At 40.0% G+C, this 27682-nt stretch overlaps 1 protein-coding gene across 1 annotated transcript in view; it reads left to right on the top strand.

The window, feature by feature from the left end:
* The first annotated feature begins 1102 nt into the window (after positions 1 to 1102).
* ENPEP (glutamyl aminopeptidase) overlaps positions 1103 to 27682 on the top strand; it is a 35952-nt gene continuing 9372 nt past the window's right edge. Inside the window, exons 1-10 of the mRNA XM_057370731.1 lie at positions 1103 to 1965; positions 6825 to 6966; positions 9829 to 9960; positions 13924 to 14044; positions 16223 to 16377; positions 17004 to 17117; positions 18779 to 18913; positions 23020 to 23085; positions 24371 to 24436; positions 25646 to 25797. Coding sequence (XP_057226714.1) covers positions 1346 to 1965; positions 6825 to 6966; positions 9829 to 9960; positions 13924 to 14044; positions 16223 to 16377; positions 17004 to 17117; positions 18779 to 18913; positions 23020 to 23085; positions 24371 to 24436; positions 25646 to 25797 — 1703 coding nt within the window. The 5' untranslated portion in view covers positions 1103 to 1345. The remainder of the gene's footprint in view (positions 1966 to 6824; positions 6967 to 9828; positions 9961 to 13923; positions 14045 to 16222; positions 16378 to 17003; positions 17118 to 18778; positions 18914 to 23019; positions 23086 to 24370; positions 24437 to 25645; positions 25798 to 27682) is intronic.

Consider the following 27682-nt stretch of genomic DNA (forward strand, 5'->3'; position numbering starts at 1 on the left):
GGGAAGGGAAGGGAAGGGAAGGGAAGGGAAGGGAAGGGAAGGGAAGGGAAGGGAAGGGGCAAGGCTAAGTAGTCAGAGTCGTAACTGATGTGAAGAGTAACAATTATCAGTCTCCTAACAAACTAAATCAGGAGGCATGTAGCCAAACTGACATGCCTGATAAAAAAATCTATTCAAATGGACTACATAAGGGGAGAAACATAGTTAAGAGRTGCAAGGATTGACATTTCTATTCTACACTATTTTCCTTAGTCCAGTTTCAAACAAGGTCAAGACTACTGCTGTGCTCAGTTTCATACTGCATTAGCAACATCTTGCTTGCAGGCTTAGCAAGGCCTTACTTACAATAAGTTCCCTCAAGCAGAATCAGGCTCTATTCAATTAATTTGCTTCAATGAAGTGCCACATTGTGATGACAAGCAATAAATGCTAAATTAGATCTTTAGTGCATAAATCATACTTRGAAGTGTCCCTCACAGCAAGGGTTCACAGGCAGCACTGTAATTGTGCTGACTGACAAAGCAATGCTATCCCAGGCTACCAGCCTGCATGCATGGTTATGGTCAATGTCCTGGAAAACTGGCCCTTTGAGGGGGAGAGGAATTAGACAATTTTAAAGTCTGAAGTCAGTGATCAAAATTTATGGCTCCACTGTGAATTCATCTGTCTGTGACTGCCTCRAGTTACTCGGCAAAGGTAAATGAGCCCAGAAAAGAGGGGAAACAACTGAAAGACATATGTGATTTTTGTAAGTTTTGAGATGTCATTTCACAAACTACAGGGCAGAAGTTCAAGGAAATCTTTGTTAGTAACAGGAAGGAAAAAAAAATGATCTAAACCTCAAAAACCTAAACAAGACACAACAGGGGAAAAAAAGGAAGAGGTAGTGGTGAATGTTGAGGGTTTGGAGCAATTACACCTCTATCTGCAAACTCCTTCTGAAAGCTGCTGACAGAGCTTTGGCATCTGATCATCTCCTGACTGCTGATTAACATAGCACTGTTTTATATTTAACTCAGGCCAGAACAGGAGGGGCTGGGGGGTGGGGTTGCACTGCTTATAAGGGGAGCACGGCAGGAACAATGTTCTTCTGTGTCAGTTCCCTCTGTCTCCCAGCCCAGCTGCACTTCTTTTGATCATTCACATTTCCTCCAAATGCATGTTGTCTTTAATTAATTGAGTGTCTCGTGGAAAGCGAGGTGCGGGAGACAGGCAGAGAACAGCTATAGCTACACAATTAAAATACAAACCAAGACTGCTGAGTTTACTGAATGCAAGTGCTGAAGTGACTAATAACCTTTTTTGTGGTTAATGTTTTGCTCTGAGAACAGACCCAGGAGCAGAGATGGAGGACATGGATTTTGAGGATGAGAAGTCCAAGAGGTACTGCATGAAGACAAAGCACGTGGCTATCATCTGTTGYGTTGTGGTCATTGTAGGACTTGCTGTGGGGCTTGGTGTGGGACTGAGCAGACCTAAATCTCAGCCACCTCCAGAGGGAACAGATCAACCAACAACAGATCAGCCTCCTCCCCCAGTGGATTTGGGTCCCTGTCCTTCCAAGAATGATGACACTGGAGACTGGAGAGATTTTAGGCTGCCCACTTACATCAAGCCTGTCCACTACGATCTGGAAATCAAGCCTGAGATGGAGAAGGACACTTACAGTGGGACAGTCAGTATATCTATTGCTTTGGAAAAACCAACCAGCTCCCTGTGGCTTCACCTGCGAGAGACCAAGGTTACAGAAGTACCCACACTCCGGAAATCTTCAGGACAGCAGATTGCTGTGAATGACTGCTTTGAGTACAAGCCACAAGAATACATAGTGATGAAGGCAGCAGCAGAGCTCCCTGTCACTGATGAAAGCAATCCCTATGTGCTCACCCTGAAGTTTCAAGGCTGGCTGAATGGTTCGCTGGTTGGGTTTTATAGGACCACCTATACTGAGAACGGACAGATCAAGTAAAGCAGTTTTATTTATTAAACTTTCTTCTCTATTTTTACTTGCTCAGGCCTGCTCTATTCCTGTTTCAGCTTYTCAGTCTTGTCTCTCACCAACTTGCTGACATTTCTGGGCTCTTCTTTAGTTTCCTCATCCCCCTAMGGAAGATGCTCTATTCCAAAGTGTTTGGCTGCTCATTAATGACTGTGGGCTGGAGAGATGAGGGATTTGTTATTATTATTATTCTGAAAAAACCTTTTCAAACTCTACTGGCCCCAGATTAACTTTGAACTGAATGGCTCCCTCAAAGAGCTGGAGGGATCAAGGCCTGTTTTTATCTCTATAGTACAATAAACAGCATACAAATATCACCACTCTCTCCTGTTATCCCTAAGGTAACAGTTTTGGTGTAAAATGTTCTGATAGTTTTACTGATAGCATACCTCCTTGATGTTGTAAGCCTGAGAAATATTCGAACCAGAACTTCCCTGTCTCTCCTGCAGCTGGTTTATATTATATGTAGGAAAGTCCAAACAATTAAGGTTATCTTTTACTTTCTTTTGTGCTCCATCTCTTCCTTATTAATTTATTAATAGTTATTGAAAGATTACAAAGCATGTACCAGTTAAACTAACCCATTTCACTTGCCAGGTTTGAGCAGCTTCAAGGTGGAAGCTTGAAAAAGCCATTACCCACTGCTCAAAGGCTTTTCTTCACAGTTAATGCACGGAGAGGACACTCATCCATTTTCTAATATTTACATTTCTGAAGTGACTCATTCCAGCCTTTACAGCTGGGAGATAAACTTGGCTGGACTTTTACAAGGCCCTGTAGTAGGAACATGGAGACAAACACTGATGCGTTTTTATGGCATTTGTTTGCTCTCCTGGGACAAYGGTGTCATGAGTGAGAGTCTCATCAGCTCCATTCAACCACTGATAGTCAATGCCAGGGGTARCAGCAGTGACAGGCACCAGCAGCAGCAAATCCAAGAGGTAGAGGATAAAGCAAGCATTGATTTTTCCTGTGGAGAAGTCATGCAGGGAACAGCTTGAACACCAGGCAGCTCTTTTTCACTTGTTTTCCTCCATCTCTGACCTCAGCATTGCTTTGATGTGAAAGGTGCTTTGATTTTATACATTGAGCAGCTTTGGTTTCATACTTTGAGTATCTGACATTTCCACAGCAGTTTTAAAATGCATCCTCCTAGCATCCTTCTAATTCGAGGTGTGTAACTTCCTTTTCATTGGTGAAGGATATCTAGATATTAGATTTATAGCCCCAGGTCTGTCACAACACCAGAACAGCAGGACCTGAACACAGGTCTGCTGAGTTGCAGAGCAGGAGAGGTGAGTGCCCCTCCCTCCAGTCCAGACAGTATAGGTAGACAAGGACCAAGCATCTGATGTCAGGAAGAAAAGAGAACTTTAAAAACTAAAGTATAAAATGTGAGCTTGCTTTGACTGTTCCTACTTCTTGAATTGGATGCTGGAAGCTACAATTGCAAGGATGATCCTAGCCAGCAGCCTGAAAACTCTCAATACAGACAGGAACTTGAGGATGAGAGTCTGTTAGGTTTGAGAAGGGCTTTAATAAAATGAGTGAAAAGTGAATTCTGAAATATTTTGCATGTGATTGAGTTTGGGCAGATTCTCTGTGGGGGTGGTAAGTACAGCTTTGAAAGCAAAGCAACCACCAGCCAAGCTGCTGCTATGCAGCTGAGGGTAGAGGATAGGATGAGGAAGGACAGTGAGGGAAGGGTCTTATTAAAAATGCATTTCCCCCTGGCTTTCTCAAAAACAATGCTGATTGGAATTAGCTTTTATTTTGCCTTTGCCTGAGGTAGACAACACCCCTGGAAAATTTCAACTCAAATAGTTCCGTTCCTGTCATGTTGCAAGTAAGTACAAATCAGATCAGGTAATAGCAATGATCAAACAAGTCTGTTAATAGTGGATGTTAAAGAGAAGRGGACTGAGGTGAAAATGAGATCCARCAWGTAATTAACCTACTCTAYTATCMCTTYTGTGCAGTKTTAGAAGCAGCAGGACCTTTTGAGGGACTTAATAACGCTGGAAAATCAGCTCCTAGGGCTGAGCTGCTCCCCAGATGTTTGTCTGTGAAGACAAAGGTTTGCCAAAGCATTTTTATAAGGCCTTTTGTTTACAAACTGGGCACATGTCCAGGCTCTGCTGTTGCTTAGATTCAAATCTGCCACCAGGCATTGTGGAAAACAGGTATATATGTGCTGAACATGCCTCTTAAGTCTGGGATCCTTSAGAGGCTTAGGGAGAAGAATGCCTYGTTTGGGAATCYTGTTCAGACAGATCACACAATCCCCATCAGGAAAAAGGTGCTTTTGGACATGTCCTGAAGCAGATCTTGAGATACCTTGGAATCRTAACTATTTAAATGATGTGCACATGCAGGTAGGGAACTGGAAAGCAGAAACTTTGAAAATGCAGATTTTTGACATAGACCTGACTAGATCCTCCTAGGGGTTCCCAAATCTAGCCATAAGGACTTAAGCCCTTCAGTAAAACTATTCCTTTGTCTGCACATTCCATTTCAACATTGATGAAAAAGGAATACAGTCCTTCCCTACTTTGCATGATGCGGTGAACCTAACTACATTACACTTGTATTGCTTTCAGATATTATGGAAAGGAGCAAAAGAAGAGTCCTTGCCTGGTGTAATGGGTTGTTTCAAGTCTTTAATTTCTCTCAAGGAATGTGCTAAAGCCCCCTTGTAGTTTTTCCTTAATATTACAAATAATAATGTCACAGCAGCTGGCTTGGATTTTGCAYTACTATTAGTGAAAAGTATGGCTCTCCTTTAGTAGGAATCCTCTCTGCTGTCTGTAAGAGAACAAGAGGCTGGCACTTGGCTAACAGGGATGTRTTTAGGATTTTATTGAATAGAGAAGGGCAGAGTTTTCTTCTGTGTAAGAAAGCAACAACCCTGATTTTCTTTCTCAAGGAGAAAGTTTTCTCAGAAGAGGCACTGAATCCGAATTTTAAGAAAGACTAGGAGAAAAATGCTTTTATTAGTTCAGGGAGAAAGGATTTCACATTAATGCCTTGTATTTTGGGGGAGGGAAAAAAAAGAAAAATTCATCATGGCTCTAAATGCATCACTGTTTTATTTTGAGAACAGCTGGATGCAGTCTCAGCCAGATCTTCACTTTGTATTACTATGATGTTTACAACTGTCATCTCTAGTTCACATTTAAAGGTCTGGACATCAACTGCAAGAGCAGAAGCCACCAAGCAGAGAGGAAAATCATATCTGAAAACTACATTATGCATTTTGAAAGTGAATTACAACATTTCATGTTTCTGCTGCCACTTCTGTGCATGCCATAGTCTGGAGTTCTCATCATTTAGCCTATAGGAATGGTAATGCTAAGGTTTTTGACTCCTAATGTCTGTCTGCCTCCATAACGTAGGAGGCTAGATGGATTATCACCTTATAAATCAACAGATATATCACAATGTTATTAGTCTGCAGGAACAAGACATAAATGTGTCAAAATATAAAGCCAATTTTTAAACCAATACCTGTGAAGCATTGCCCTGGAGGCTCGGAGTTAACTTAATTGTGAAATAGCTTTCAAATCCTATGAAAAGTAGAGAGTGACAGCAAAGAATGCACCACGCAAAAGAAATTCTTTTAAGTCTGAAATTATGTTAAGGTGAATGTTCATTATGCTTTCTGCCTGTGAGCCTTTGAGCTACTATTCCAAGGAACATGAATGGAGAGAACAGAGACATATTACCTCTRTCAGGCTTGTAAATGACCCTTGCTTCTACAAGTTCCTAATGACCAGTTTAGTATTTAACTGTCACAGGGAAATGCCAAGGGCAACAGAAACATTGAAAAATTGGTTGTCAAGTGAGCTTGTAGGATTGCTGCAGATCTGTAATTTATGATGTACACTTTTAATTACTTTTTGGAAARAAAAACTACCTTAATATAGTTGGAGCAGCTGTAGAAGTGCTGTCAGAAAATGCTCAACATTCCAGATTAATTGAAGGAGCATCTGTGATCCCTTTCACCATCAATCACTGGAGAATATGCTCTGTCACTGTGTGGGTCATTAATGGGGGAGCCCAATGACACTGAGAGAAGCAAGCACAATATGAACTCTCACAACCTTCACCTTATGTTTTTATGTGACCCCTATTGTCTAGCTCCYCCAGCTGGTTTTGCATAACAGAGATGACTTTAACCCACCCCCTGCCTCCCGAAGCTTGCATAGCATCAGTTGTGTACTGGGATGTTCACCTGAACTTTCATGTTTTCTCCAGCAATTTCACTACAGGAGTCAGGGGACTATACCAGCACCAGGAGAAAACTGTATGTAGTAAATGCAGAAAAAGAAACACATCAACAGGATGAGATTTATTGGCATTTATGCAATGTCAAGGTGTTGCTTCAGGAGATGTTCAARACCCTAATCCCAAAATATGCTGTAGTGGTTAAACAACTCTTGGAGTGACTTATTCCTTTCAGGTGATATCATCAGTTTTTTATTTTAGGTGCATAAATCAATGGGAAAGCTCAGCAGGAGGGTGAGCAAAATTTTCATTGTCCATGAGGGGTCATGCCTAGCTTACTGCCTGCCTCCTAAAAATATTAGATGATAAGCAATTTGCTTTAGCTTTTGCTCTGAAATCTAGAGGATGTTGATAACAGACTGACTATGCAATGTCAGCTCGTGCATTTCTGATGTCACCTGCTTTTATGAATGGACAAATACACATAAATATTTGTAGCTGAATTTAGCTTGTGAAATTGTTCCAAAAATATGCTTAGAAATTACAGGCAAGATTTCAAAGCTATATAGTGAAGTCTTGCCAATGTTGTTTGTTTCAGGAGCATTGCAGCTACTGATCATGAGCCAACAGATGCACGGAAATCATTTCCCTGCTTTGACGAGCCGAACAAAAAGGCAACTTACAACATAACTATCATCCATCAAGATGAGTACCAAGCACTTTCAAACATGCCAGTACAGGTATGTATTTCCCAATTTATGCCTAAGTGGGATGGTTTTGTAGGGGCACTGAAAAGTAATGTGGGTTGCCAGGTTCTTGCATATTCAGAGACTCTACCCAGGCACCGCAAAACTCATGGTTAATAAACATCCTATGAACAGAACTGGTTGGCTCGTTAGGACTCAAAGTGGTCCACCAGCACACAAAATAGCAGTACAGAGTCAAACTGAAAGCAAAAATGAAACATCTCTTCTGTCATTAGCCAGCTGAGCCTTTGTTCAGTAATTCTAGGTGAGCATCCCCTACTAATTAAACATAGATATTGTCAGGTTCTTCAGTCAGACTGGATGAATTCTGAGAATGAGTGCTCTGAAAGATAGTGCTTCCCATATGGAAAGTCTAAAATAATCACTAAAACTGTGTAATGGTCAAAAACAAGGRTCTGCTGATCACAATTTAATGGTAAAGAATCCTGCTAGCCAGAAAGACTAGGATTATTATTTTTAATAATGAAGGCTGTGAAACCCCATTGTCAGCTCACAGGTGTGGACATTTATCATTGCACCACGTCTRAAATTTCCTAAATAACCCATTTCTAGAACTAGTGTGTCAAATTCCAAGTTTTGTATGAAATTCAATGGCAACAATTATCTACCTCTGGGCCTTCTGGAAGAAGACTGAATGGCTTTCAGATGAGAGAGTTTCTACGAATAGTTCAACTGAATGTGTAGTCTACTGTATAATTTCTGCTAATAAGTTCTGAAGTGGGAGATAAAGTGCCAAGTTTAAAAAAAAAAAAAAAAAAAGAGAAAGAAAAAAGCCAGCCTCCAGGCTGTTGGCATTTGCATCTTTCCAATCACTCCCCCACCCAGAAAACAAAGGTCTGCTTTACTATGTACTGTTTTATTTAGAGTCCCCCCAAACTTACTCTCCTAGCAATGCAGTTGAGATGTCTATCACCAGGCTGATACAGTTGCATCCATAGCCTTTGCACATTTTAAGCTCTGACCCATTGTTATTAAAAATATTTCTATGATGCCTAAAAGAGCACCAGGCACTTTGATGAACAACACATGAAAGAAGAGTGTTGTACCTTTCCTCACAGACCTCCAATAAGTGAGGGTACCAGCAAGGAAGTAAAGGGATAACGCTGTATGTTATCAAGATTTATTGGTTTTGAGATTTACTTTACACCTTGACATATGGACCTTGCCTCTATTATGGAACTACAATAATAAGCTTGTAAAGGGCTAACTACTGCTTCTTAATTAATTTGCTAAAAAACTAGTACAGATAAGAAAAAGTAGATTATGATGAATTCATATAGAAGTTTGACTAGGGATTATAGCAAGGCACTTTTTCATCTGGTCAAGGTCAGTAGCTCTTAGTAGTGAAAGATCTTGGGGAAAGATAATTTCAGCAGATGGAAAGGTAACAGTTTTTGTAAATGCAAGGCATGTTGTATCTATATATGTCCTATAGACAGGGTTTGGTGGTGTGGAGCTTTATAATCAGCATGGCAAAATCAGATCAGCAAAATCAGAACTTGTACATCTTGTTTGCATTTTTCCCTGGAGATAATTTTTTTCAAATTTTTTTCCACTTAAGTCCTTACTTTGTTGAAATAATAAAATATATTAATATTCGAGTCAAAATGGGTAAAACAATGGAAAAATAGATTGTGAAAACATTTTTGAAAAGAGGGTTATGAATATATCTGTGAAGAGGTTTTTTGCTCATGGAATTGTACCTGTAACATTAACTGTCTGTGCATTATTTATATTCTGCTTATAACAAACAAATCTCACAAACCACTCTGTCTTGAGAAGGCTAATATCTTTCATGTGCTTTTGGCATTTGTTCTATTTAAGTCATCCAGTCAGAAGCACAAAATTATCAACTAGAGCAGAAAATGAATAGCAGAAATAAATATTTAGAATAGACTCATAGACTCATAGAGTCATAGAATAGGCTGAGTTGTAAGGGACCCATCAAGATCATCAAGTCCAACTCCTGGCCCTGCACAGGACACCCCAAGAATCACATCATGTGCCCAAGAACACTGTCCAAATGCTTCTTGAACTCTCTCAGGCTGGGTGCCGTGACCACTCCCCTGGGGAGCCCGTTCTGGTGCCCAGCCACCCTCTGGGTGAAAAACCTTTTCCTAACATCAAATCCAAGCCTCCCCTGACTCAACCTCATGCCATTTCCTCAAGTTCTGTCACWGGSTATGATAAAGAAGAGATCAGTGTCTACTTCCAATTTAGTATTGTCAGCAAACTTAGAGGAAAAAACAACTGGGACAACCAGAAAGTTTTTTTAAACAATTTGCAAAATAAAAACTATGATCAGCACTAAATTTTATGTATGTGTAAGCAACCCACCAATTAGCAGTGTTCATTTGTATTTTAATTAGTTCAGGAATTCTGACCTCATTAGGCTGGCCTTTATCCCAGGTAGCATCCCTGTATCATGACTTAAATACCTGGTGCRTGTATTTAAGAGAGGGAAGAATTCAGTCTCCTCTACTCTATCCAAAGTGATGTTATTTTATGCAACTATTGCAAGAACAAAACACAGTAGCAAACACCAGAAAATTGGGCAAAATTTCTGTTCATGTGAATGATTTCTAATCTGTGATGAAAATTAGAACCAGGTAAACCTATTTAGTTTGTAAAAAAGTGAAGTCCCATTTCATGTATTGCAGAAGAAAAATATATTGTCTGTTCTCATGCCTTCAGCAATGAAATGCCAGAAGAGGTGAACCTGGAGAGGTGMTTTATTGTTCCTATGCAGTTGCAGCCTTCATAGAAATATTGTGCTCTCTTTTTCATGTGTTTGCAATTTCAGAAATCAATTTGATTATTTTCCTATTTCTGCAGCAAACTGTAAAACTTGGCGATGGCTGGACTCGAACCACTTTTCAGAAGTCAGTTCCCATGAGCACTTACTTGGTGTGCTTTGCGGTGCACCAGTTTGACTATGTAGAGAAGATATCCAACAGTGGAAAACGTGTAAGTCCTGAACGTGCTTCAGATGAGAGATGTGCCTTGATTTGTATTTTTTTTAAATGATCTCTTTTTATACAAACTGGGACATGTTTTTCTTTTTCCTATAGCTTATTTTATGCAGCCTGTTTTATCAGATTAGGTGTTCACAGTGGTCCCTCTGACCTTGACTACAGTGTTTTTCAGTGGTTCTCTGTCTCCTCTCTTTTTWAAGATCCCAGTCAGTACCTCCCATACGAGCACACAGATGAAGAAGGGGCACTCTTTCTCTGAACTCATCCCTGAGTCGAAAGCCAGTTACTGAAGGAATGTACAAGGGGTACAGGAGGGTCACAGGCCATGAAAACAAATATATTTTTATATATTTCTGTGAGTTAAAAAGTGTGAATCTAAGCCCTTGATGTTATTACAGCTATTGAGATGTAGAACTAATATGTGCCAGTATGTATTTGCTTTCTTTACTTTACAACAGGGGTAACAGGCATTTACCCAGTGTAACTTCTTCACAAATAAGTATAGGAGTGATCGTGTCTGACTCAACAGCTGGATATTTGGTAGGTGGCCTAATGAAATGAATAGTTTTGAATCTGGATCCATTAAATTAAAATAGCTCCTTTATGTAGACGCAGTAGGCAATTCAAATCTGAAGGTGTAGCTGCTCAGGTAAAAAGAGATCACAAGACATTACATTGAATCACAAACTGAAATCTGAAAYACAACCTATCCCTCAACATAAACTCCTTATTTAGCCTAAACCCATTTTGGGATGCTCAACCTGCTGTTTAGACCTTTCCCTGCTCTGATACAGAAAGTGATCCCCAGGACTGTATGCTGTTGCTTCTTTCCCTTCCTTTCCCTGTATGCAACACATGGTCTTGTTGTTCACATGACCTGGCAGTGCTTTCCTCCTTTTCTGGAGACAGTGTCACAAATGGACAGGGAATCTGGAAAAAATCCCAGCCAGGCTACTGCTCCCTTAGCAAGTTCCTCCTGAGTTTATCTAAAGATATTTCCCTACTTAAGTCTGTTCGTTGATGTAAAAATCTGTCTTGTAGAAATCTCCCAAGTTCTGATTCAGCTCTTGGCAAAGACTCCCTGTCACAGCACTGTGCTGAGGCCTCCCTCTGTGCTCTCACTAGTGTCATGCTGTATGCTTATATTATTACTTGACAAATAACTAAAGCTAAATTACATTTAGACAAGCAAATGGAGCCTGGTTTGAGATAGAGATTTAATATTCTTAGTTTCCTGCTGTTTGGCTAAGTAATTCACAGAACAGGAGTACATTTTTGAGCCACCCAGTCACACAAYTTTGTTAACCAATTACTCTTCAATATAGCTGATCCACTGATTATCAGGGACAGTACTTTGACTAGTCTCAATATTCTCTGGAGTTTAGTTCCTTCAAGAATCAGAATTTGTCTAGATTTTTGTGCAGAACTAGGGAAAGAATTGTACTGAAGAAGTGTGTAACACTGTTTGTACATGCAGAAGTTAAACATTCGCTACTTGTCCATGCCATGCTCCAGAGTATGGCCCTGAGGTCACTATTTGTTTTTCTTCCCCAAGMAAAACAGTACAGCCCACAATGTTCCTGACTGGTTGTAGCTTTTCTAAATAGAAGGGAGTGTTCACTGAAACATGGTAATTAAAGTGTGTGTGTAGAAGCAGGGGTGTTCATGTCAGTGCAGAGGTTGCCTGAAGAAACATCTTCTAATTCAGGCCTCGGTTACTACATATTTTWTTAACACTGCTCACTAAACAATGTCTGAGGACTTGCCTGCACTAGAAAACGTGGGGTTTAAGTCAGGTTAAAATCRTAACTGTTTCCTTTCTCTTCACATAGACATAGTTTTACCAATATAAAATACATGTGTAAGATCTATTACTAAAAATTATCTTTTCCCCAGGAAAATCAGACTATGTTTAGGGTTTTTAATCATACATATAGAAAGTTATTCTTCTAACCTTTTCAATGCTTCCTGTCCAAGAACTTTGAAGCCCAGCTGAACAATGAGGCATTTAGATTCACCAACTACTGAAAGGAACATTCCATAGTTTGCTGTGTAAATTTCTAACAGTAAATCCCTCGTCCAACAGAAAGTATCCACATGATCCTTAAACTGCTTTCATAAACAACAGCGAGAGCATACAGCTCACATGACATAGTAAATWATTCAAAAACACCATATTCAAAAACAGAATGCCATTCATTCTGAAAGCTGTAGCAAAGGTATTCATGAAATCAATGATGGGAAATGTGCCTACAGCTGGAAACAATGCTCCTGAGCTGATTACCTGTCAAGGTACCGAACGTCTGGTTTGGAAAATCACAGAGAAGATTATACAGATGTAACCCAAAGCTAGTTCTAGTGCATTCTGATCGTTTTGGAAACCATTAATATGGATCAGTTGGGGGACTGAAGACTGCTAAATTGGGTAAAGAGCTTACAGAAGTGGAAATTGCAGATTGTAATTGCAAACTAACCCTGGGGGAAATCCCCTGTCTGGAATGGATTCCCGATTGAATTTCATAAGCTTTTTTTGGTTTTGGTTATTTTTGTTCCAGCTTTATTTCTGACCACTTTCTGACCACTTTCCCATCCTATCCTCTCATTGGAGGAAACATAATTTCATGGTATTGAAATCAATGTGTTGTCAGGCTCCAAAAAAGCTCCCAGAATAGACAAATCCTTTGCTCAGCTTGGGCCCTAAACTCCTGGCTCTAAGACRGCACAGATGGAGTAAACAAGCCACACCAGTGTAGTCAGATGAATGTGGCCCATTCATAAGAGTCACAGAGCTGGCAAAATTAGATGGATTGGTTTTCTTAAAATCAGAAACTTCATTCCATGTAGAAATCTCTTATCCACACTGGAGGTTTTCAGGGGCAGGGAAGAGAACTACCTACAGCTCTAGCAGGTTTTGGGATAAAGACATTGAGGGCAAGTCCCCCAAAAGACTCCATAAATTCTGAACTCAAACTTTGTTATCACAATGTGGACATAACTTCTCAAAAGGTTTTATCAAGCAGCAGGCCTCYTCATCATGGGCATGGGTGCCATAAAGACTAGTCCTCCAGAGCTTGTTTCCCACTGCTTGACAGCAATAGCCAAAGCAGCCCCAGGCATCAAGCTTCAGGGATAGAAAAGCCAACATTCAACACATCATTTTTTTGCATTCAGATATGCAAGAGGAGCATAAACAGGGTCACTCATCGCAGACAGGGCTATCAAATGTACCAGTTTTCCCGGACTTGCCTGGTCATAAAAGAGAGAGCTGATTTTTGCCTATGATTTCCTGGGGTGCAGCAGCCCCGAAGGCACCAAGGGTGGCTGTGTGGCCCAAGATCCTGGTCAAACAGCCACTCAACCTGCATGGGAAGAGTCATCTTCCCAGAGCACATCTGGGAAGAGTCACAGATCTGGTAAATTCATTKTCTTTAGCAGGTTTGAGATCTTCAAACATACAAGGACAATCACTGATGATAGTAAATAGGAAAGGTAGGAAGAAATTGAATAAAAATATGGTATTATGGGCTTCTGACACACTTCAATACAGATGTGCTCCTAAAGATTGATCTGATGAGATCAGTCAAGATCACTGCTCAGAACAAGTGGATCCTCTTTGTGCATGCCCAGGTTTCCTTCTTGAGAAAACCAGGCTGTGGGGAAAGTAAGGGCTGCTCCAGGCCCTGGTCCAGGTTTGGCCACTGTGAGCTTCTGGATGTTTCRTAATTCAGAGGAACAGTGGAAAGGGTGCACAGATTATGTTGACTTGGTCTCTCTTATGCACAACATTTGAAAAACTTTGTTGAATAAATGTGACAGAGAACAGAATCCAGTGTTCAGGCCAATCTCGGAGAAAACCTGCAGTGTTATCGTTATATATGTTAAATGTCTTTTCAGTGTTTGACACCTGATTTCTTTTAACTGAAAACTTCTCTAATTGTCTCTCTGTATTTTACAGCTGAGAGTTTACGCCCAGCCACAGCAAATACATACGGCAGAATACGCAGCAAATGTAACACTAATTGTATTCAACTACTTTGAAAAGTACTTTAATTTGAGCTATTCTCTTCCAAAACTAGGTGACTATTAACATTTATATTTTTCATTTTGTTAATTCAGTGTTATGTTAATTCATGATTATGTTGCTCCTACATATCTCTGTTCTCTGATGGAAAACAGCRTGAAACCATTTGGTCGCTAACTGCTGATATTATGTCAGGATGCTTTAAAACTGTACCAGTGTAGTTCAAGATGTTTCTAAATGTCATGATGGATGAATTGGTCTCAGTTGCTGTTCAGTTACCAGTTCTCACAGTTCAGTTTGCTGAACTGAAGAACTGGTTCTGGCATGTTTATTTTAAAGTGTCKTGTGGAAAATCAAGGGAAGCATTGKTGTCATTAGCAAAGGACCATCATGAGTTAAAACAGAGCTAGAAGTTTCAGAAAAATATGTACCATTTCCATGTGAACTTCTGAACAGAAGTCAGCAGTGAGATAAGTGAAGATGTAAACTTCCAGAGAGTATGTCATATTATTTATTAACCTTAGTGCAAAGTGGGTGTGTATCCACTTCTTAGAAAGATGAATGTGGTCCAGCACATGGTAGTTTCTACTGCTGAGCTAAATAAAGATCCAGAACTAAATAAGAGTGGGCACACTCTCAAATTTTKCCTGTGGTTATAAAACAAGCAAAGAGAAAGTAGTATATTTAGGTAACCTTTTGCTTGGAATATTGGGACTCTGGTTCTCATTCACACAGTTTACAATACACAAYAATGAAGTTGGGAATGCAATCAGAGTTTTGGAAATTCTCCCTCCTAAGACCTTCAAAGAGGTAATTCAGTTAGGTTCATGAACATAAAAGAATGGAAAAATACCAACTGCAAACAAGTTAAGACAATATAATGGGGAAAACAATTACTCAAAACTTTGAAGACAATTAATAATGCTGTTCAAACYTTTTGTTGGCTATTTGCATCTGTACCTATCAGGTTAACCTACCTCATTTTTAACAAAAGATTTTTACTTCCTCCTTTCAAAAGAACACCTGAGTTTATTGTAAACAGCTGCTTGCATTTCAGTGACAACTGAAGTAGGGAAACCAGTRCAATATGTTGTTCTATCACACACTGTGTGCAGTAATAATAGGTACTGTGTCTCACCTGTGTTTTATATTCAAACTTCACTGGCACGAAAGCCTGACRGCTTTGCCATGGCAGCCTATGGTTAAAGGCTGGTCTGTATGACAGGGTAGACTGGTATCTTCAGGTCAGCAGCATCACATGATAGATGGATGCTTTTGTAGATTCCGTATTGTTTTTATTACAATATCTATTTGTTGGATCACTAATCTTGACTTACCATGTTGTTCCTTCATTATCAGAAATTATCCAGGTCAAACCTGATAAATCAAATACGTTTCTGCATAATGGTTTATATAAATATTGTATTACACATTGATTTATGGCTTCTRGCATTAYGTTTCTCCTTGCATCCTCATTTGGACTGTCAGTGAAGCCGTTGCCAAACTATCAGCTTTGATTCTGTAATCAAGTTGTTTAATTTAAAATAAGTAATTCCTATCTTCTGTTAGATTGGGGTGAGGGGTTTTCATTCTATTCAGTTTTAAATCTATCTGTGCTTTTTCACTAACCCACATAGAAGGCCTGTGGTCATTATTTGCAGAAGAAAATGCCAGTTCAATTGAGTCTGCAATTCTCATTTAAACCTGTATTGATTACTGACCATAAATAGTGACCCCCACAAATTGCCAGGCATAGAAGCAGATGTTGTTCACTGCATGGGGGATTTACTTCAGTTAACATGTCAATAAATATTTTTAATACAACAGTGTGACAAGCAATGTCATGCCTCATTGCGCTACAAATAGTTTCAGGAGGTTTAGTGCCTACAGCACATACCCAGACAACAGAATTAATTTTTGGAGCCAAAATTAAGTTATGCATGATACGCACACTCCCAGGAGATGGCATAGCATCACTGCCTGGGACAGATCCTCAGCAAGTGAAACCAGTTTTAAAACATCCTACCTCTATTAATCTCAGCAGAGCCCGGGCACTTGTTATCAGCTGCTGTAGGCCAGTTCTCTTCTTAAACACAGATTAAAGCCTGCAGTCCACAGTAGTAAGCCAGAGTCACAAATGGTAAACAAAGCAGGCTGTAAATACACAAAGAGTGGACAAGGTAATTGATTTCARGAATACAGTGGTAATTGTGTTCTCTTTCTTTCAATGCAGATAAAATAGCTATTCCAGATTTTGGGACAGGTGCTATGGAGAACTGGGGGCTGATCACGTACCGAGAAACAAACCTGCTGTATGATCCCAAGGAGTCAGCCACATCCAACAAACAGAGAGTAGCTGCTGTGATAGCCCATGAGCTTGTTCATCAGGTATATTTTAKGACATGAGTCACTTTTGCAGTGTTTCAAATATATAGTCAAAATATTTTAATCTTGAAAATACTGTCATTAACTCAATTTCAGGATCTTCTATATATGCTCAAAACCTGATTGCAAAATACCACGTTAAAACAGATCCCCGTTAGAGCTTTAACATACCATGACTACTGCCTTGGAATTTTTCTCAGGAAGTTAGATGCTTGGGGTCAGACTGTCAGCCAGCTTACAAAAATCTGTCTGAAATGTCTTAGAGAAACTGATTTACGTGTACAGATGTCTCTTTTGGACAAGCAAACAGAGACAACTATACACTGTGGAGGCTGTCTGAAAACATATCCTTAAAAGCACAAATCATCAAATCAAGGGGAAGAAACAAAATATTTTCAGTGGCACATGAATCATTAGCAATCTCCCCAGTAATATGTAATTTTATAATAAAAGTGATGTTTTAACACAAGGCAAGACCTTAATTCCTATTCAAACCCCAGAATTATGATAGTTTTCATTTTGGCAGCAGGAAAAAAGTAAGGAAATGAATGTTCTACATGAAGATGTGAGATACTGAAATATACATGTACTCTTTATCTAAACCTATATCTTWATGTTTATAATTGTAGTGGTTTGGAAATATTGTAACCATGGACTGGTGGGATGACTTGTGGTTAAATGAAGGATTTGCCAGTTATTTTGAGTACCTGGGAGTAAATGAAGCGGAACCAGATTGGAAAATGGTAACTATTTCTGCCTTGTGGAGGGTTGGCGGGGCTGGGAGGAGCATTTTGGAGGGGAACAAAATTTAGACAAGGATGATGAAGACTTACAGTATATTTATAGAAAACTAACATGGTGTGGTGGAACATAAAGAAAAAGTTGGCTTAAGCTTTTTCACCTACCTATGTTATGGTCTGAAACTAGTCAAAGAAAACATTATGAACTTTTAGTCTGCAGGGAAGAGTGTTTTTTTGGTTTTTTTTTTTAACAAGGGAGTCAAGTGTTTGGTTATTATGGCAAATAGCACATAAGTAGGTTCTGGACAGAACCTTAACAATTTTGCTAGGTTACTTGAAGGTCTAACTCTGAAAGATGGAGATTTTCCTATATTTATTTAGTTGGGCTGTACTCTCTTCATGGGACTTAGGATTGTTATCTGATCTGGTAAGGGTTGGGAAGCTGGGTCTGTCTCCACAGCTTGGGCTATTATCAAGGAAAATACTGGACTCCCATTCAGCTTCGGCCAGCATTGGAAGTGCCATTTCAAATGCTCCAACTCAAACAATCTCTGCTCTGTGCAGTGCAAAAGCAGGTAGTGACAGTGAATGGCCAAAGTGCTAACTGCACCAACTCCATAAGCTTTAAGGGTGTGGCAAAGAAGGTAACCCTAAATACGCWTTATACTCTGAGGAATTAGAGCAGTGTGTGAATAAAGGGAGTTTTCTTGCTCCTTTCTTCCTCCCCTCCCAAACAGAGATGATGGCACATAGCATGCATATTTTCCCCCACCTGTCCAGGTGTAATGAGGTTCCGGGTACTAAGACATGTACAACAAATGCCAGTGGAAGAGGGCACAGTAGGTTTTGCATAGGTTGAGTCTGTTGAATGAAATCTACTATCCCCTGAGCCTGGTGACTTTGGAAGCAGGCAGTGCCTTCTTTCTGCTCTCTCTCTCTCCCTGTGGAGAGGCTGAGAACAAAATCCTGCTTGGGTCACTTTTACATTTTGACRTAAAAGATCTGTGGTCCTAACTATGCAAAAAAATTCTTATTACTGAGTTTAAAATTTAAAAGACCTTTTAAATATCYACATACTCTTTTGTTCATTAAGATCCAAAGACACTTCAGTGTTATCCTAGTGAGTATTAGAAAAGGAAACCTAAATAGAAGTTCCTTTTTTTGTTGTTGTTGTCAATATTGATAAGGAGTAAGGGGATTTTTACTGCTGGCTACTTAATCTTTTTTAAAAAATTAAAATTACTTAAAAATACCATTATAAGCCTTGGGTGGGGAACCCTGCCTCTTCCCTCCTTCCCTTCCTACCCAGTTCCATTTTTACAAGAGGGTAACAGAATGTTTTGCACTTGTTGTCACACTTCTGAAATTGGTAACACAGGCTACTCTTTTTGCCTTTTGGGGGCAAAGGAAGATGGGATGGGTGTCTCTGTGTTAAGATACACATGGGAAAACAGCATCTGCAAAAAGCACTATATCTTAGTTAAGGAAAAACTGTATCCTTCACCTCTCAGATGTAAAGTAGGAGTCTACAAGACCTTCTTTAGAGGGCGTGAAATTTCATTCCTTTTCAAATTGCCTAGAGAAGTTGCAGGTCAAGCTAGTTATTTAAGAAGCAGGCATATATTCTTGCCTTTGTCTCTATTMTAATGTCTTCTCTTTCTCAGCTTGAACAGGTTTTAATTGATGACGTRCTTCCTGTACAGAAGGATGACTCTTTGCTGTCCTCCCACCCAATTGTAGTCGATGTGTCATCTCCAGCTGAAATCACCTCTGTGTTTGATGGGATATCCTACAGTAAGGTAGGAAGGATATCCTCGTGCTGTCACTTTGGATGCAAAGAAAATCACTGCTTTGGAGAGGAGTTAAAAGTCAGGCATGCTCGTAATCAGGATTCCTAATTCCTTTGAGCTGTGTCTGTGCAGATCTTTCTTCTGGGACATTCCCAACTGTTGTCAGTGTTGGCAAAGTTGAAAGCAGCTGTTGAGAGGAGCAGTGCAGCCACGGTGCACCCCGCAGGCCTGTTCACAGCACACAGCAGTGGAGGGAAAGCACTGTGTCACCAGTCTGCCACTAGAGTGTTGGGTATAAAATTAAACTAAAACAGATACTGAGCACATAACCARTATGCTCCCATCACCTCATGCTGATGCACCCTGTTATGTCAAGTCTCATAATCTTAACACAAGGGCAAGTATCCAGCAATCCTTTCTCTCACTTCTCCATCACACTTTCAGGCCAGGATAATTTCTGTTTTGAGGAAGCAAGGCGGGGAACCACTCAGCRAAAACAGGAAAGTGACCTTTAATCTCAAGTTGCTCACAGTATCCCAGCCAYCCAAAAAGCCTTAGCAAAGATGAGTTACACCAGCCTCTAGTGGTGTTGGCCCCTATCTTATCTCCCCCTGGGAGATAAGTTAGCTCCACATTTCATGAAAGTTGTGGAGCTCAGGACTACCTTGGGGTACAGTAGTCTGTAGCCAAGGAGATGGTAGCAGACACTCCATTAGGTATTTGATAAGATTTTTGCTCATCCCATTCCAGTCAGTGGCGGTGGGGAACTGTGCCTATAAAGACTCCCTAAGGAGCTAGCTGGAACTAACTATAAGAATACCTTGGGTCTGCCTGAGCAGAGACACGCTGAAATGCTGGAGTCATCCAACCACTGTTGGGACCAGGGCACACAGAGGCCATCCAGAGCCCATGACCTCTGGTAGTAATGCTGTGTGGGGCACAGCAGCCCAGAGCTCAGCATTTGTGGGAAAGTGCTGTGAGGTCCAGAGCATAAGGGACACCAGCAGCAGTGCTGAGGATCATCTCTTGGATGTGGTCACCAAGACCCAGCTTAGGGGACCGAGGCTAGCTTGTGTCCCTCCATATCAGWTGTAGCCAAAGCCACTGTGTCCTTAGACAAAGCCTTAGACATGGGACAAAGCAGGTGTCCAGCCTGTATCTAACCAGGAAGTCTCTTGACTCAAGGGCCCCAACATYACTGTTCCCTCCAGCTGTTTTTTTGCAGTGCATCGAGAGAAAAGCCCCAAGAAGCACAGGAGGAAACACCCCTGTCCCTCTTCCCTCTTGCCACCACATTTGCCAAGGAAGGAGCTGGGACCCTGTTCACTCTTCTCCTTAACCAGCCATCTCCCATGCTGCTTCTGAGCCTGATACACCATMTTTTTATTGGCAGCTTCTTGTCAGTGTTCCCTATCTGATGCCATAAAATGCTTCCAGTGAACATACACAATCCACCATAATTAAATATAGCTTGTTGCTTTCCCTCCAAGCTCCCATTATCAGCTAAACATAAAGTATATGTTGCATTGACTTTAGCTTTAGCTGTGCTTCAGTCTATAACCATAGATGTTACTTTTATTAGCTAGACTTGATCCATCCATTTCCATCAGTTTTCTGTTTTCAATTGTTAAATCCTCTGTCCAACAATACGACCAGTATTTATTGCATCATAAATGCCTCACAGTCAAATCATAAACCATGTAAAAACCTGCATTGTGCAATACTGTTTYTAAATCAAACTAACAAAAGTCACGAAATATACAGAGCTAAATCAAATACTTGGGATCAAAATGTATTTTAGTGGTGAGCTAAGCAAGAGACATACTTTTGCAAGGACTGAAAAAACAATGGAGAAAAAAAATCCTAACTTTTACTCATCTCTTTATGCCTAGATAATTGTTACATGAACTCATTTTTTTTTAAGTGAAAACACTTGAGGACTTGTGCATTGTTTGGGAACAGTTTGCTTGGGATATAATTTGGATTGGGTTATAATTTGGCTTAAAAGAGAAAGTCTTTGCGTAGATTTAGCTCAAATTACTGTTGGTATTTATATATAAATGCGTGACAAAATTAACTTATTTCTTTTTGGCTTTATTTTGGCTTGTCTTTTGCATTTTTCTTACAAAAACAATCTTCTCATGATAATATTCATCACTAAACAAATAAAGCATAATTTGGAATGGTCTCTGTTATTCTTACCAGAACAACCAGAGGGCTTATCCAATCCTAAAACTCTAATGAATTGCCTAAGGGTCTATGGAGTCATTGCAGCGTATTCTGTAAGAGATCCTCTAGCTGCTCTGTGATTGGTAGGGCATTATATGCTTAGGAAAGCTCTACTAGAGTAGAGCTSGTGAGTAAACAATTTATGTATATAATTGTTTTCGTCTGCTTTTAAAAGTATTTGCATCTCATCTCTTTCCCACTTTAATTCTCTCTCTCTGTCTGCAAAATTTTATTAAAGTAACAGAGATTTTTTGGTCTTAAATAAGTTCTGTTGGAAATTTGCTCTTGGACCCCCACATTTTTGGAACTTCCCAGCTACARAAGTTTAGGATTAATGTTCCACATTTCTGCCACAAACAAATCTTGTCATGTGGTTGGCAATTACTATGAAATTATGTGGGTGTTGTTAAAAGACTCCCCCCTATATACCCCCATCAGAGAACATCAGCTATTCAAATCAAGGTCACTTTCCTGAGCCTCCCCAAATAGTTGTAAGAAAGGAAAGTTATTAAACTACTGGAGTTCCTAATCAGTGATTTTTTTTGTTAGGATGAGGTTTTTTTCAAACACACTCCGTCATGGACTACAGAGGAATGACAAGAGTAGGGGAAGAAACTGAAAAACAATAGTAGAAGGCACAAGTGACTAACTATACATTACAATTTCAAGCAAAAGRAGTCTCCATTGTTATCAAATGCATGTATAAGTGTTTATTTCTACTTTGGCTTTTAATATAAATGGGAGGGGATGGTTTATGAGAGGTGATATCAGACAGGAAATGGCTGAATGACAAATCTGAGGAACTGAGGTACCCTAGGGCATACCCATAGCCTTAAATTCACCACTGATCAAAGGCARCCTTATGATTACCCCTAATGGATATCTGTTCTGAATTTTACTGAATTGTTTTTGAACATAGTCCATGGCAAACACATCAAATTTCTCTCTTGGAAAACAGTCATCAGCTGACCACCTTGACACTCCAACAATAGCCTGGAAAGCATATCTGTTCAAACAGTCCCTCTGCCATGACTCATGCAGTAGTTTTTCTCAGCCACATAAATAGAGGAAACAGGATTTACCGAGAATTCAGATAACATTCTTGTTTTCATGAGACAACTGGATTTTTAAACCATTCATTACATGAGACTCTCAACTGCCCCTTGATTTAGCTCAGAAAATGAAAACATGCTAATCCTAAAATCGTATTTTGCATGTTAGATTGAGTTTGCATTGCTTTCATCATTTTGTACACACTCTGTTCTTTGTCCCCCATGGCTCTTCTACTTCTCTTTCCTGTCTTCCTTTTGTTTTGTTCTTCTTTCGAAGTCCTAATTGGTTTTGTTTTTGGTTTTTTTTGATACCCAAGTAAGTAACTTCTCTGATCCCAATTCTGCCCTGCTTCAGAGGCCAGAGCTCTTACACCAGTACTCAGCAAATCTCATTCCTTATCTTGAGATGGCATACCCAACATGTAAAGCCCCAGACTAGCAGCATTTTTAGAGTTCCCTTCCTATTGTGTGCTCAGCTGAAGCCACTGCCTCTCTCAGGCTGCTCCCCTGACAGGACTAGTCCCCAGCTGCCCTCACCCCTGTCCTGTTCCACATGAAACAGGGCGCCCTGCTCACACAAACAGGTAGAGTAGCAGCAGGGCTTGGGAGCTGAACATAGAAACAAGTGTCTGATCACAACTAAAGACTGATTTAAGCTCCACCAGATCAGCATGCCATCCCACAAAGAAATTAGWAAAAGCACTTCCTTAGTCTGATGGATGGTTTCTATTTTTGTCTTATAAAATACTCATTAAGATCTTGCTTTTAAGATGAACAGAAATCCAGTGTTAGAGCAGTGTGGACTGACCTTCTCGCCTTGCCCTTTCTCCTCAGGGTGCATCGATCCTCAGAATGATTCAAGACTGGATTACACCAGAACTCTTCCAGAATGGCTGTCAGGTAAAGGTGGCACCAACACCTGCCAGAAATACAGCTCAATTGCATGTGACAGTAGCAAAGCCATTATTCAAAAACTGAATATCAGAGATCATGATATTTATTAATAGTARAAGTATTTAATGCATGTCAGCACTAAGTGGACAACATGGAGGGGAAGAACTCCCATGCTCCCACAGAAGCAGGAATGTGAACTGGGTTAAGATTTGATAGCTGGCCAGTGAGGACCTAAATTTCTGACAGCATTCAGTGGAAAAGCATCCTCTACCCCACTGTTATCCTGATGTCAGCTGGGATCCCCTCRTTCAGCTGTAAAGACAGGGACACTCTTAGAGGCATAAGCTCATCTGTCATCTGATGCAGGGACACCCAGCCCTWGAAAGTCAACACAATAGGGAGAAGAAAAGGGATATATTGCACAGTTCATAGTCCTTTCTTGTAGAGGAAAAATGTAGTGCTACAGAATTATGGAAAGACACAATGGGAGAAAAGAGCCCTCCAGAAGGAGAAAGGTTGTCTGTCCTCTCCTCTGAACTAACATTGATTATCTCTGAAGTAACACTGAAGATTTACTCCATTTGTTCTTACTTCCCTCCCTCATAAAGAGCATATTTATGGGCTGCTGCAAGACTTTCGTGTCTTGACTTTCGTGTCACTTCCTGTTTTATATATTCAATCAGAACAGTTACCTAAGATGGGAAAAGACAGCTGTGGCCAGCAGCAAAACAAACAGCACCATCTACTGACTGAACATCACCAAGAGCAGGTGGCAGGGTAGGAAAACACCGGCCAAGCAGCCCGGAAAGACAGAGGACACGAATRAAGTTTAGGCAATGCAAACTCTTTGCTAAATACCATAATTCCTTGTCATAGTCATTTTGATCAAAACTTAGAGGTGACTAGACTTTGCAACTTCCACTCTGAGTTCCCAGGTAGTGAAATCTGAAATAGCTGCTTCCTGCTAAACAACTTCTAACATTAGTAAAAAAAATTCATCAGGGTATAGTGGTGTCCATTCAAACAAAGCACAAAGAACTCTTCAGGTACAAATTTATTTCATACTAACAAGTCACTCTGGAAAAGGCTGACTTTAGTGTTATGGGATAGATTGGAGAGTAAAGGAACTTTGCTGAATACTGATCTGTTTAATCTCCCACTCACAATACTACCACCCATGTGTGGATGCAACTGGGGTACTCTCTGTACTCCTATACAACTGAATATGTGTATTGTTTTCATAGAAAAAGGACATCCGGTAATATTTTCACAGTCTTCTACCTCTCTCTAGGCGTATTTGAAGAAATACCATTTCCAGAATGCCAAGACACAACAATTTTGGGAAGCTCTGGAAGAGGTATGTTTTGCATCCACCCAAACCCTTGCTAAAAAATATTTCATAACTCACACACTGATTTCAGTTTCTCAAACTTTTTAAATTCTATAACTCTTCTGCCAGTGAGAGATCACAGGCTAGGCAGGCACCCAGTATATTCCAGTATGTTTTATTTCTAGCAAACATATATTATTTTCTTTTTAATTTTTTTTCGGCATAAGACTGCAGGAGCAGAATAAGAAACAAGAAAGGAGGTCTTGCTAACAGCCTGCTACTAAAGCATTTCCCCTGCAACTCAAACTCAATGCATGTGTGAAAACMTCTCTCATCCACCACACACATGCACCCCATACTCTCCCTTTTCGCTATTCAGATTCAGCTCTCAGTTTGAAGGCTYTCAGTACTATTAATTCCCAAATAATTTTGGTAGCTTTTGAGTCTCAGCTGGGTCATCATCTGTGCCACCATTTTCTGATCTTTCCTGTTTCTTGAGGCTGAACTATTCTTTTCCATCTATCTCATCACCCCCAAAAGCCCACCTGCATATTCCCAGGTTCTTCCCTGATATTATTTCCTTTTCTTCCAACCCTGTGGACACTCACACAGCCTAAATTATGCTTTTGGGTCTCTTTTCTAGTTCCTGTCTTCTTCTTCCTGCTCAGCAGAACTTCTTATTTTCTCTCTCCAATGCTCTGTATCTTCACATCATCTACCTCATCTGGAGAAGGAAACACTAGAAGTGACCCTATATCACTTCCCTCACAGGTGGCTTCCTGGGGAGGCAGCAGCAGCTTTCTCCAGCTCCAGTTCCTAGGACAGATGCTCACGATTCACAGAATGAATCAAATTTTACATTGGTGCAGCTGCTGGTGGTTAATATTGGCTCTCCCTTTACACTCAAAACAGGACAGACTGCAAGAAGTCTTCTAGCTTTGAAAAACCTCCATGTCCTTTCTGTCCTGTTGAGTCTTTCTGTGGAGAGATCTCAGAGCATATAAGCAGCATCAAAGGTTCCTCAGTATTTCTTGCCCATGTTACTGGCCATGTCCTGCCTACACATTTCTCATTTCTTCCTTCAAAGATAGGTGCTATAAAAGGACTTAATGGAGGATGTTTTGCTCAGAACCTGCTCTTTCCTCTGCCCCTTTCTGCTCTTCTCTTTCTTAATATGAGAGATATTTTATTTCCTCTTTCACCATTTTCACCTCAGTCTTCTTCCATCATTCATAGGCAAGTAATAAGCCTGTAAGCGAAGTCATGGACACATGGACTAGGCAGATGGGCTACCCTGTTTTGGAGATGGGAGATAATTCAGTATTTACACAGAAACGTTTTCTCTTGGATCCTAATGCAAATGCTTCTCATCCTCCTTCTGATCTTGGGTAAGTTCCTACTGCAAAAGTCGATTCAAAACAAGTAGAAATATTGTGCATTTACCCTATTCATCTACATACACACAGGTAGTATTTTACTCATTCTTGCTAAACTTATTCTCAGCATTTTCTTTCAAAATGAAACAAGGAAAAAGTTAGACATAAATATTTCCAATTTAAAACAACTTCAATCTTTTGTCTCAGGGTTTCTTTCTCAAACACAGTAGAGTAAAATTGGACAGGATCTCTCAGAAAACCTAGTCTCCACACACAGACCAGATTATTGCAAGTCATCTATTGAATCACTGCAAATTATAGTCTTTCAGACTAAGAAAACAGTCACAAAATTGTCTCTGTCCAGAAATCAGATACTGTGATCCAAGTATTTTATACCGCAGTAGTTTATTCCTTTCCTCATATGGCATAGGATATATAAAACATCATAGGGTCTTCACATACAATACAGGGTCTTCTCTGCATGTGTTAAAACCATGAGCTGCTGTGAAGTAGATGGTCATGTATAAAAGTCATTAATCCTCATCAGGAGCTGTTTTCTTCCTGTTTTACTTAGGATCATATTGCTTAATTTTACCCATTTAGAAGATAGTTGTACAGTCAAAGCCATCTTGGGCTGTCATGTGGCCTGTTCAAGACAGGTAGGGTGCTGTATTGGAGTATATTTGTTAAATAACAGGTGACTAACCTGAAGGGAAATGAACTTTACCTGTGGGTTGGTGGACCTGCACAGAAAAATGACTTGGCTGCATCATGGCATCAACCAGCTGATTAACTTCTCAGACCTGGAATTTTGTAATTGCTTAGCCTGTCCCAATTCTGAGGCAGTACAACTTTGCTAATGTTCCAGTGAAAGAGATTCAAATTAATCCATATTAAGAAGGTTTTGCTCCTTGAACTGGGCCAATAAATTAATCAATAAAACTTGCTGGTATGAACCACAATTAAATCTACCCAATAACTTCTACTAGCTCTTTTAATACAAAGGGCAAGAGCAAGGAGAATATTAAGAAACAGAAGAAATCAGTTGTGACCACTCTATTTCCCTCTGATTAAAAAGAAAAAAGAAATGAGCAATGAGAAAGCTCAGCTAGCAGTTCTGCATAGGCTTCAAAATAATTGGAATTAGACTGTATGTGAATACATGGAATACCTATGTATTTACAACAGTGCATTTCTCCCAACTTAGGCAGAAAATTTCATAGACACTGTGCCATCTGAAAGATGGTGTTGCAAACTATCTAGGCCATGTTAAAAAATTTGACTCACGGTACTATGTGCTGATGTAGACATTCAGGTATCCTACATTTTCTTGACTTCAGTTTTACAGTACATTGCCATTTATCATTTCTTGCGTACAAATCCTAGTACTCTTCCTACCTTAATCTGTCAAGAAGCTGAGCTGTGTACTGTCTCTGCTATTGCTAAAGTAAGAGGGGAATTTGTTTCTGAACATTTAGTTTTTACAAACAACTTTAAAATAAGATGTCATAATATATATTATAATGCTGATATTATCTATCCTGGGACTCACTTATTACCTTGCCCRAAAGTCAATTCACCGAACAACAATATCTCCTCTTTTGATTTAAGAGGAAGAAAGAAAACTCAGATCTTGTGTGTGCTTTATTCTCTGAATAGTCTCCTGAGCTGCTGGCTTGTTCCAAGTTTGTTTGCCATGAAAGAGTCCTCTCCTGCACACCAACACTCCAAAGAAATTGAAATTCAAAAACCTGTGCTCTCAAAAGTAGTGCTGCTGGGCAAATGTGTAGCTGCAGCATAGCCTATTAGGAACACATACTCAATATGCACACTTAACAGGACACAGCTATTGTAACTTATGCTCACAAGAAGTACTTACTAATGCAATCTCAGGAGC

Source organism: Malurus melanocephalus, unplaced genomic scaffold, assembly GCF_030028575.1.
Source record: "Malurus melanocephalus ecotype Western Australia unplaced genomic scaffold, MMel_1.1 scaffold_131, whole genome shotgun sequence".
In the NCBI taxonomy this organism is placed as follows: domain Eukaryota; kingdom Metazoa; phylum Chordata; class Aves; order Passeriformes; family Maluridae; genus Malurus; species Malurus melanocephalus.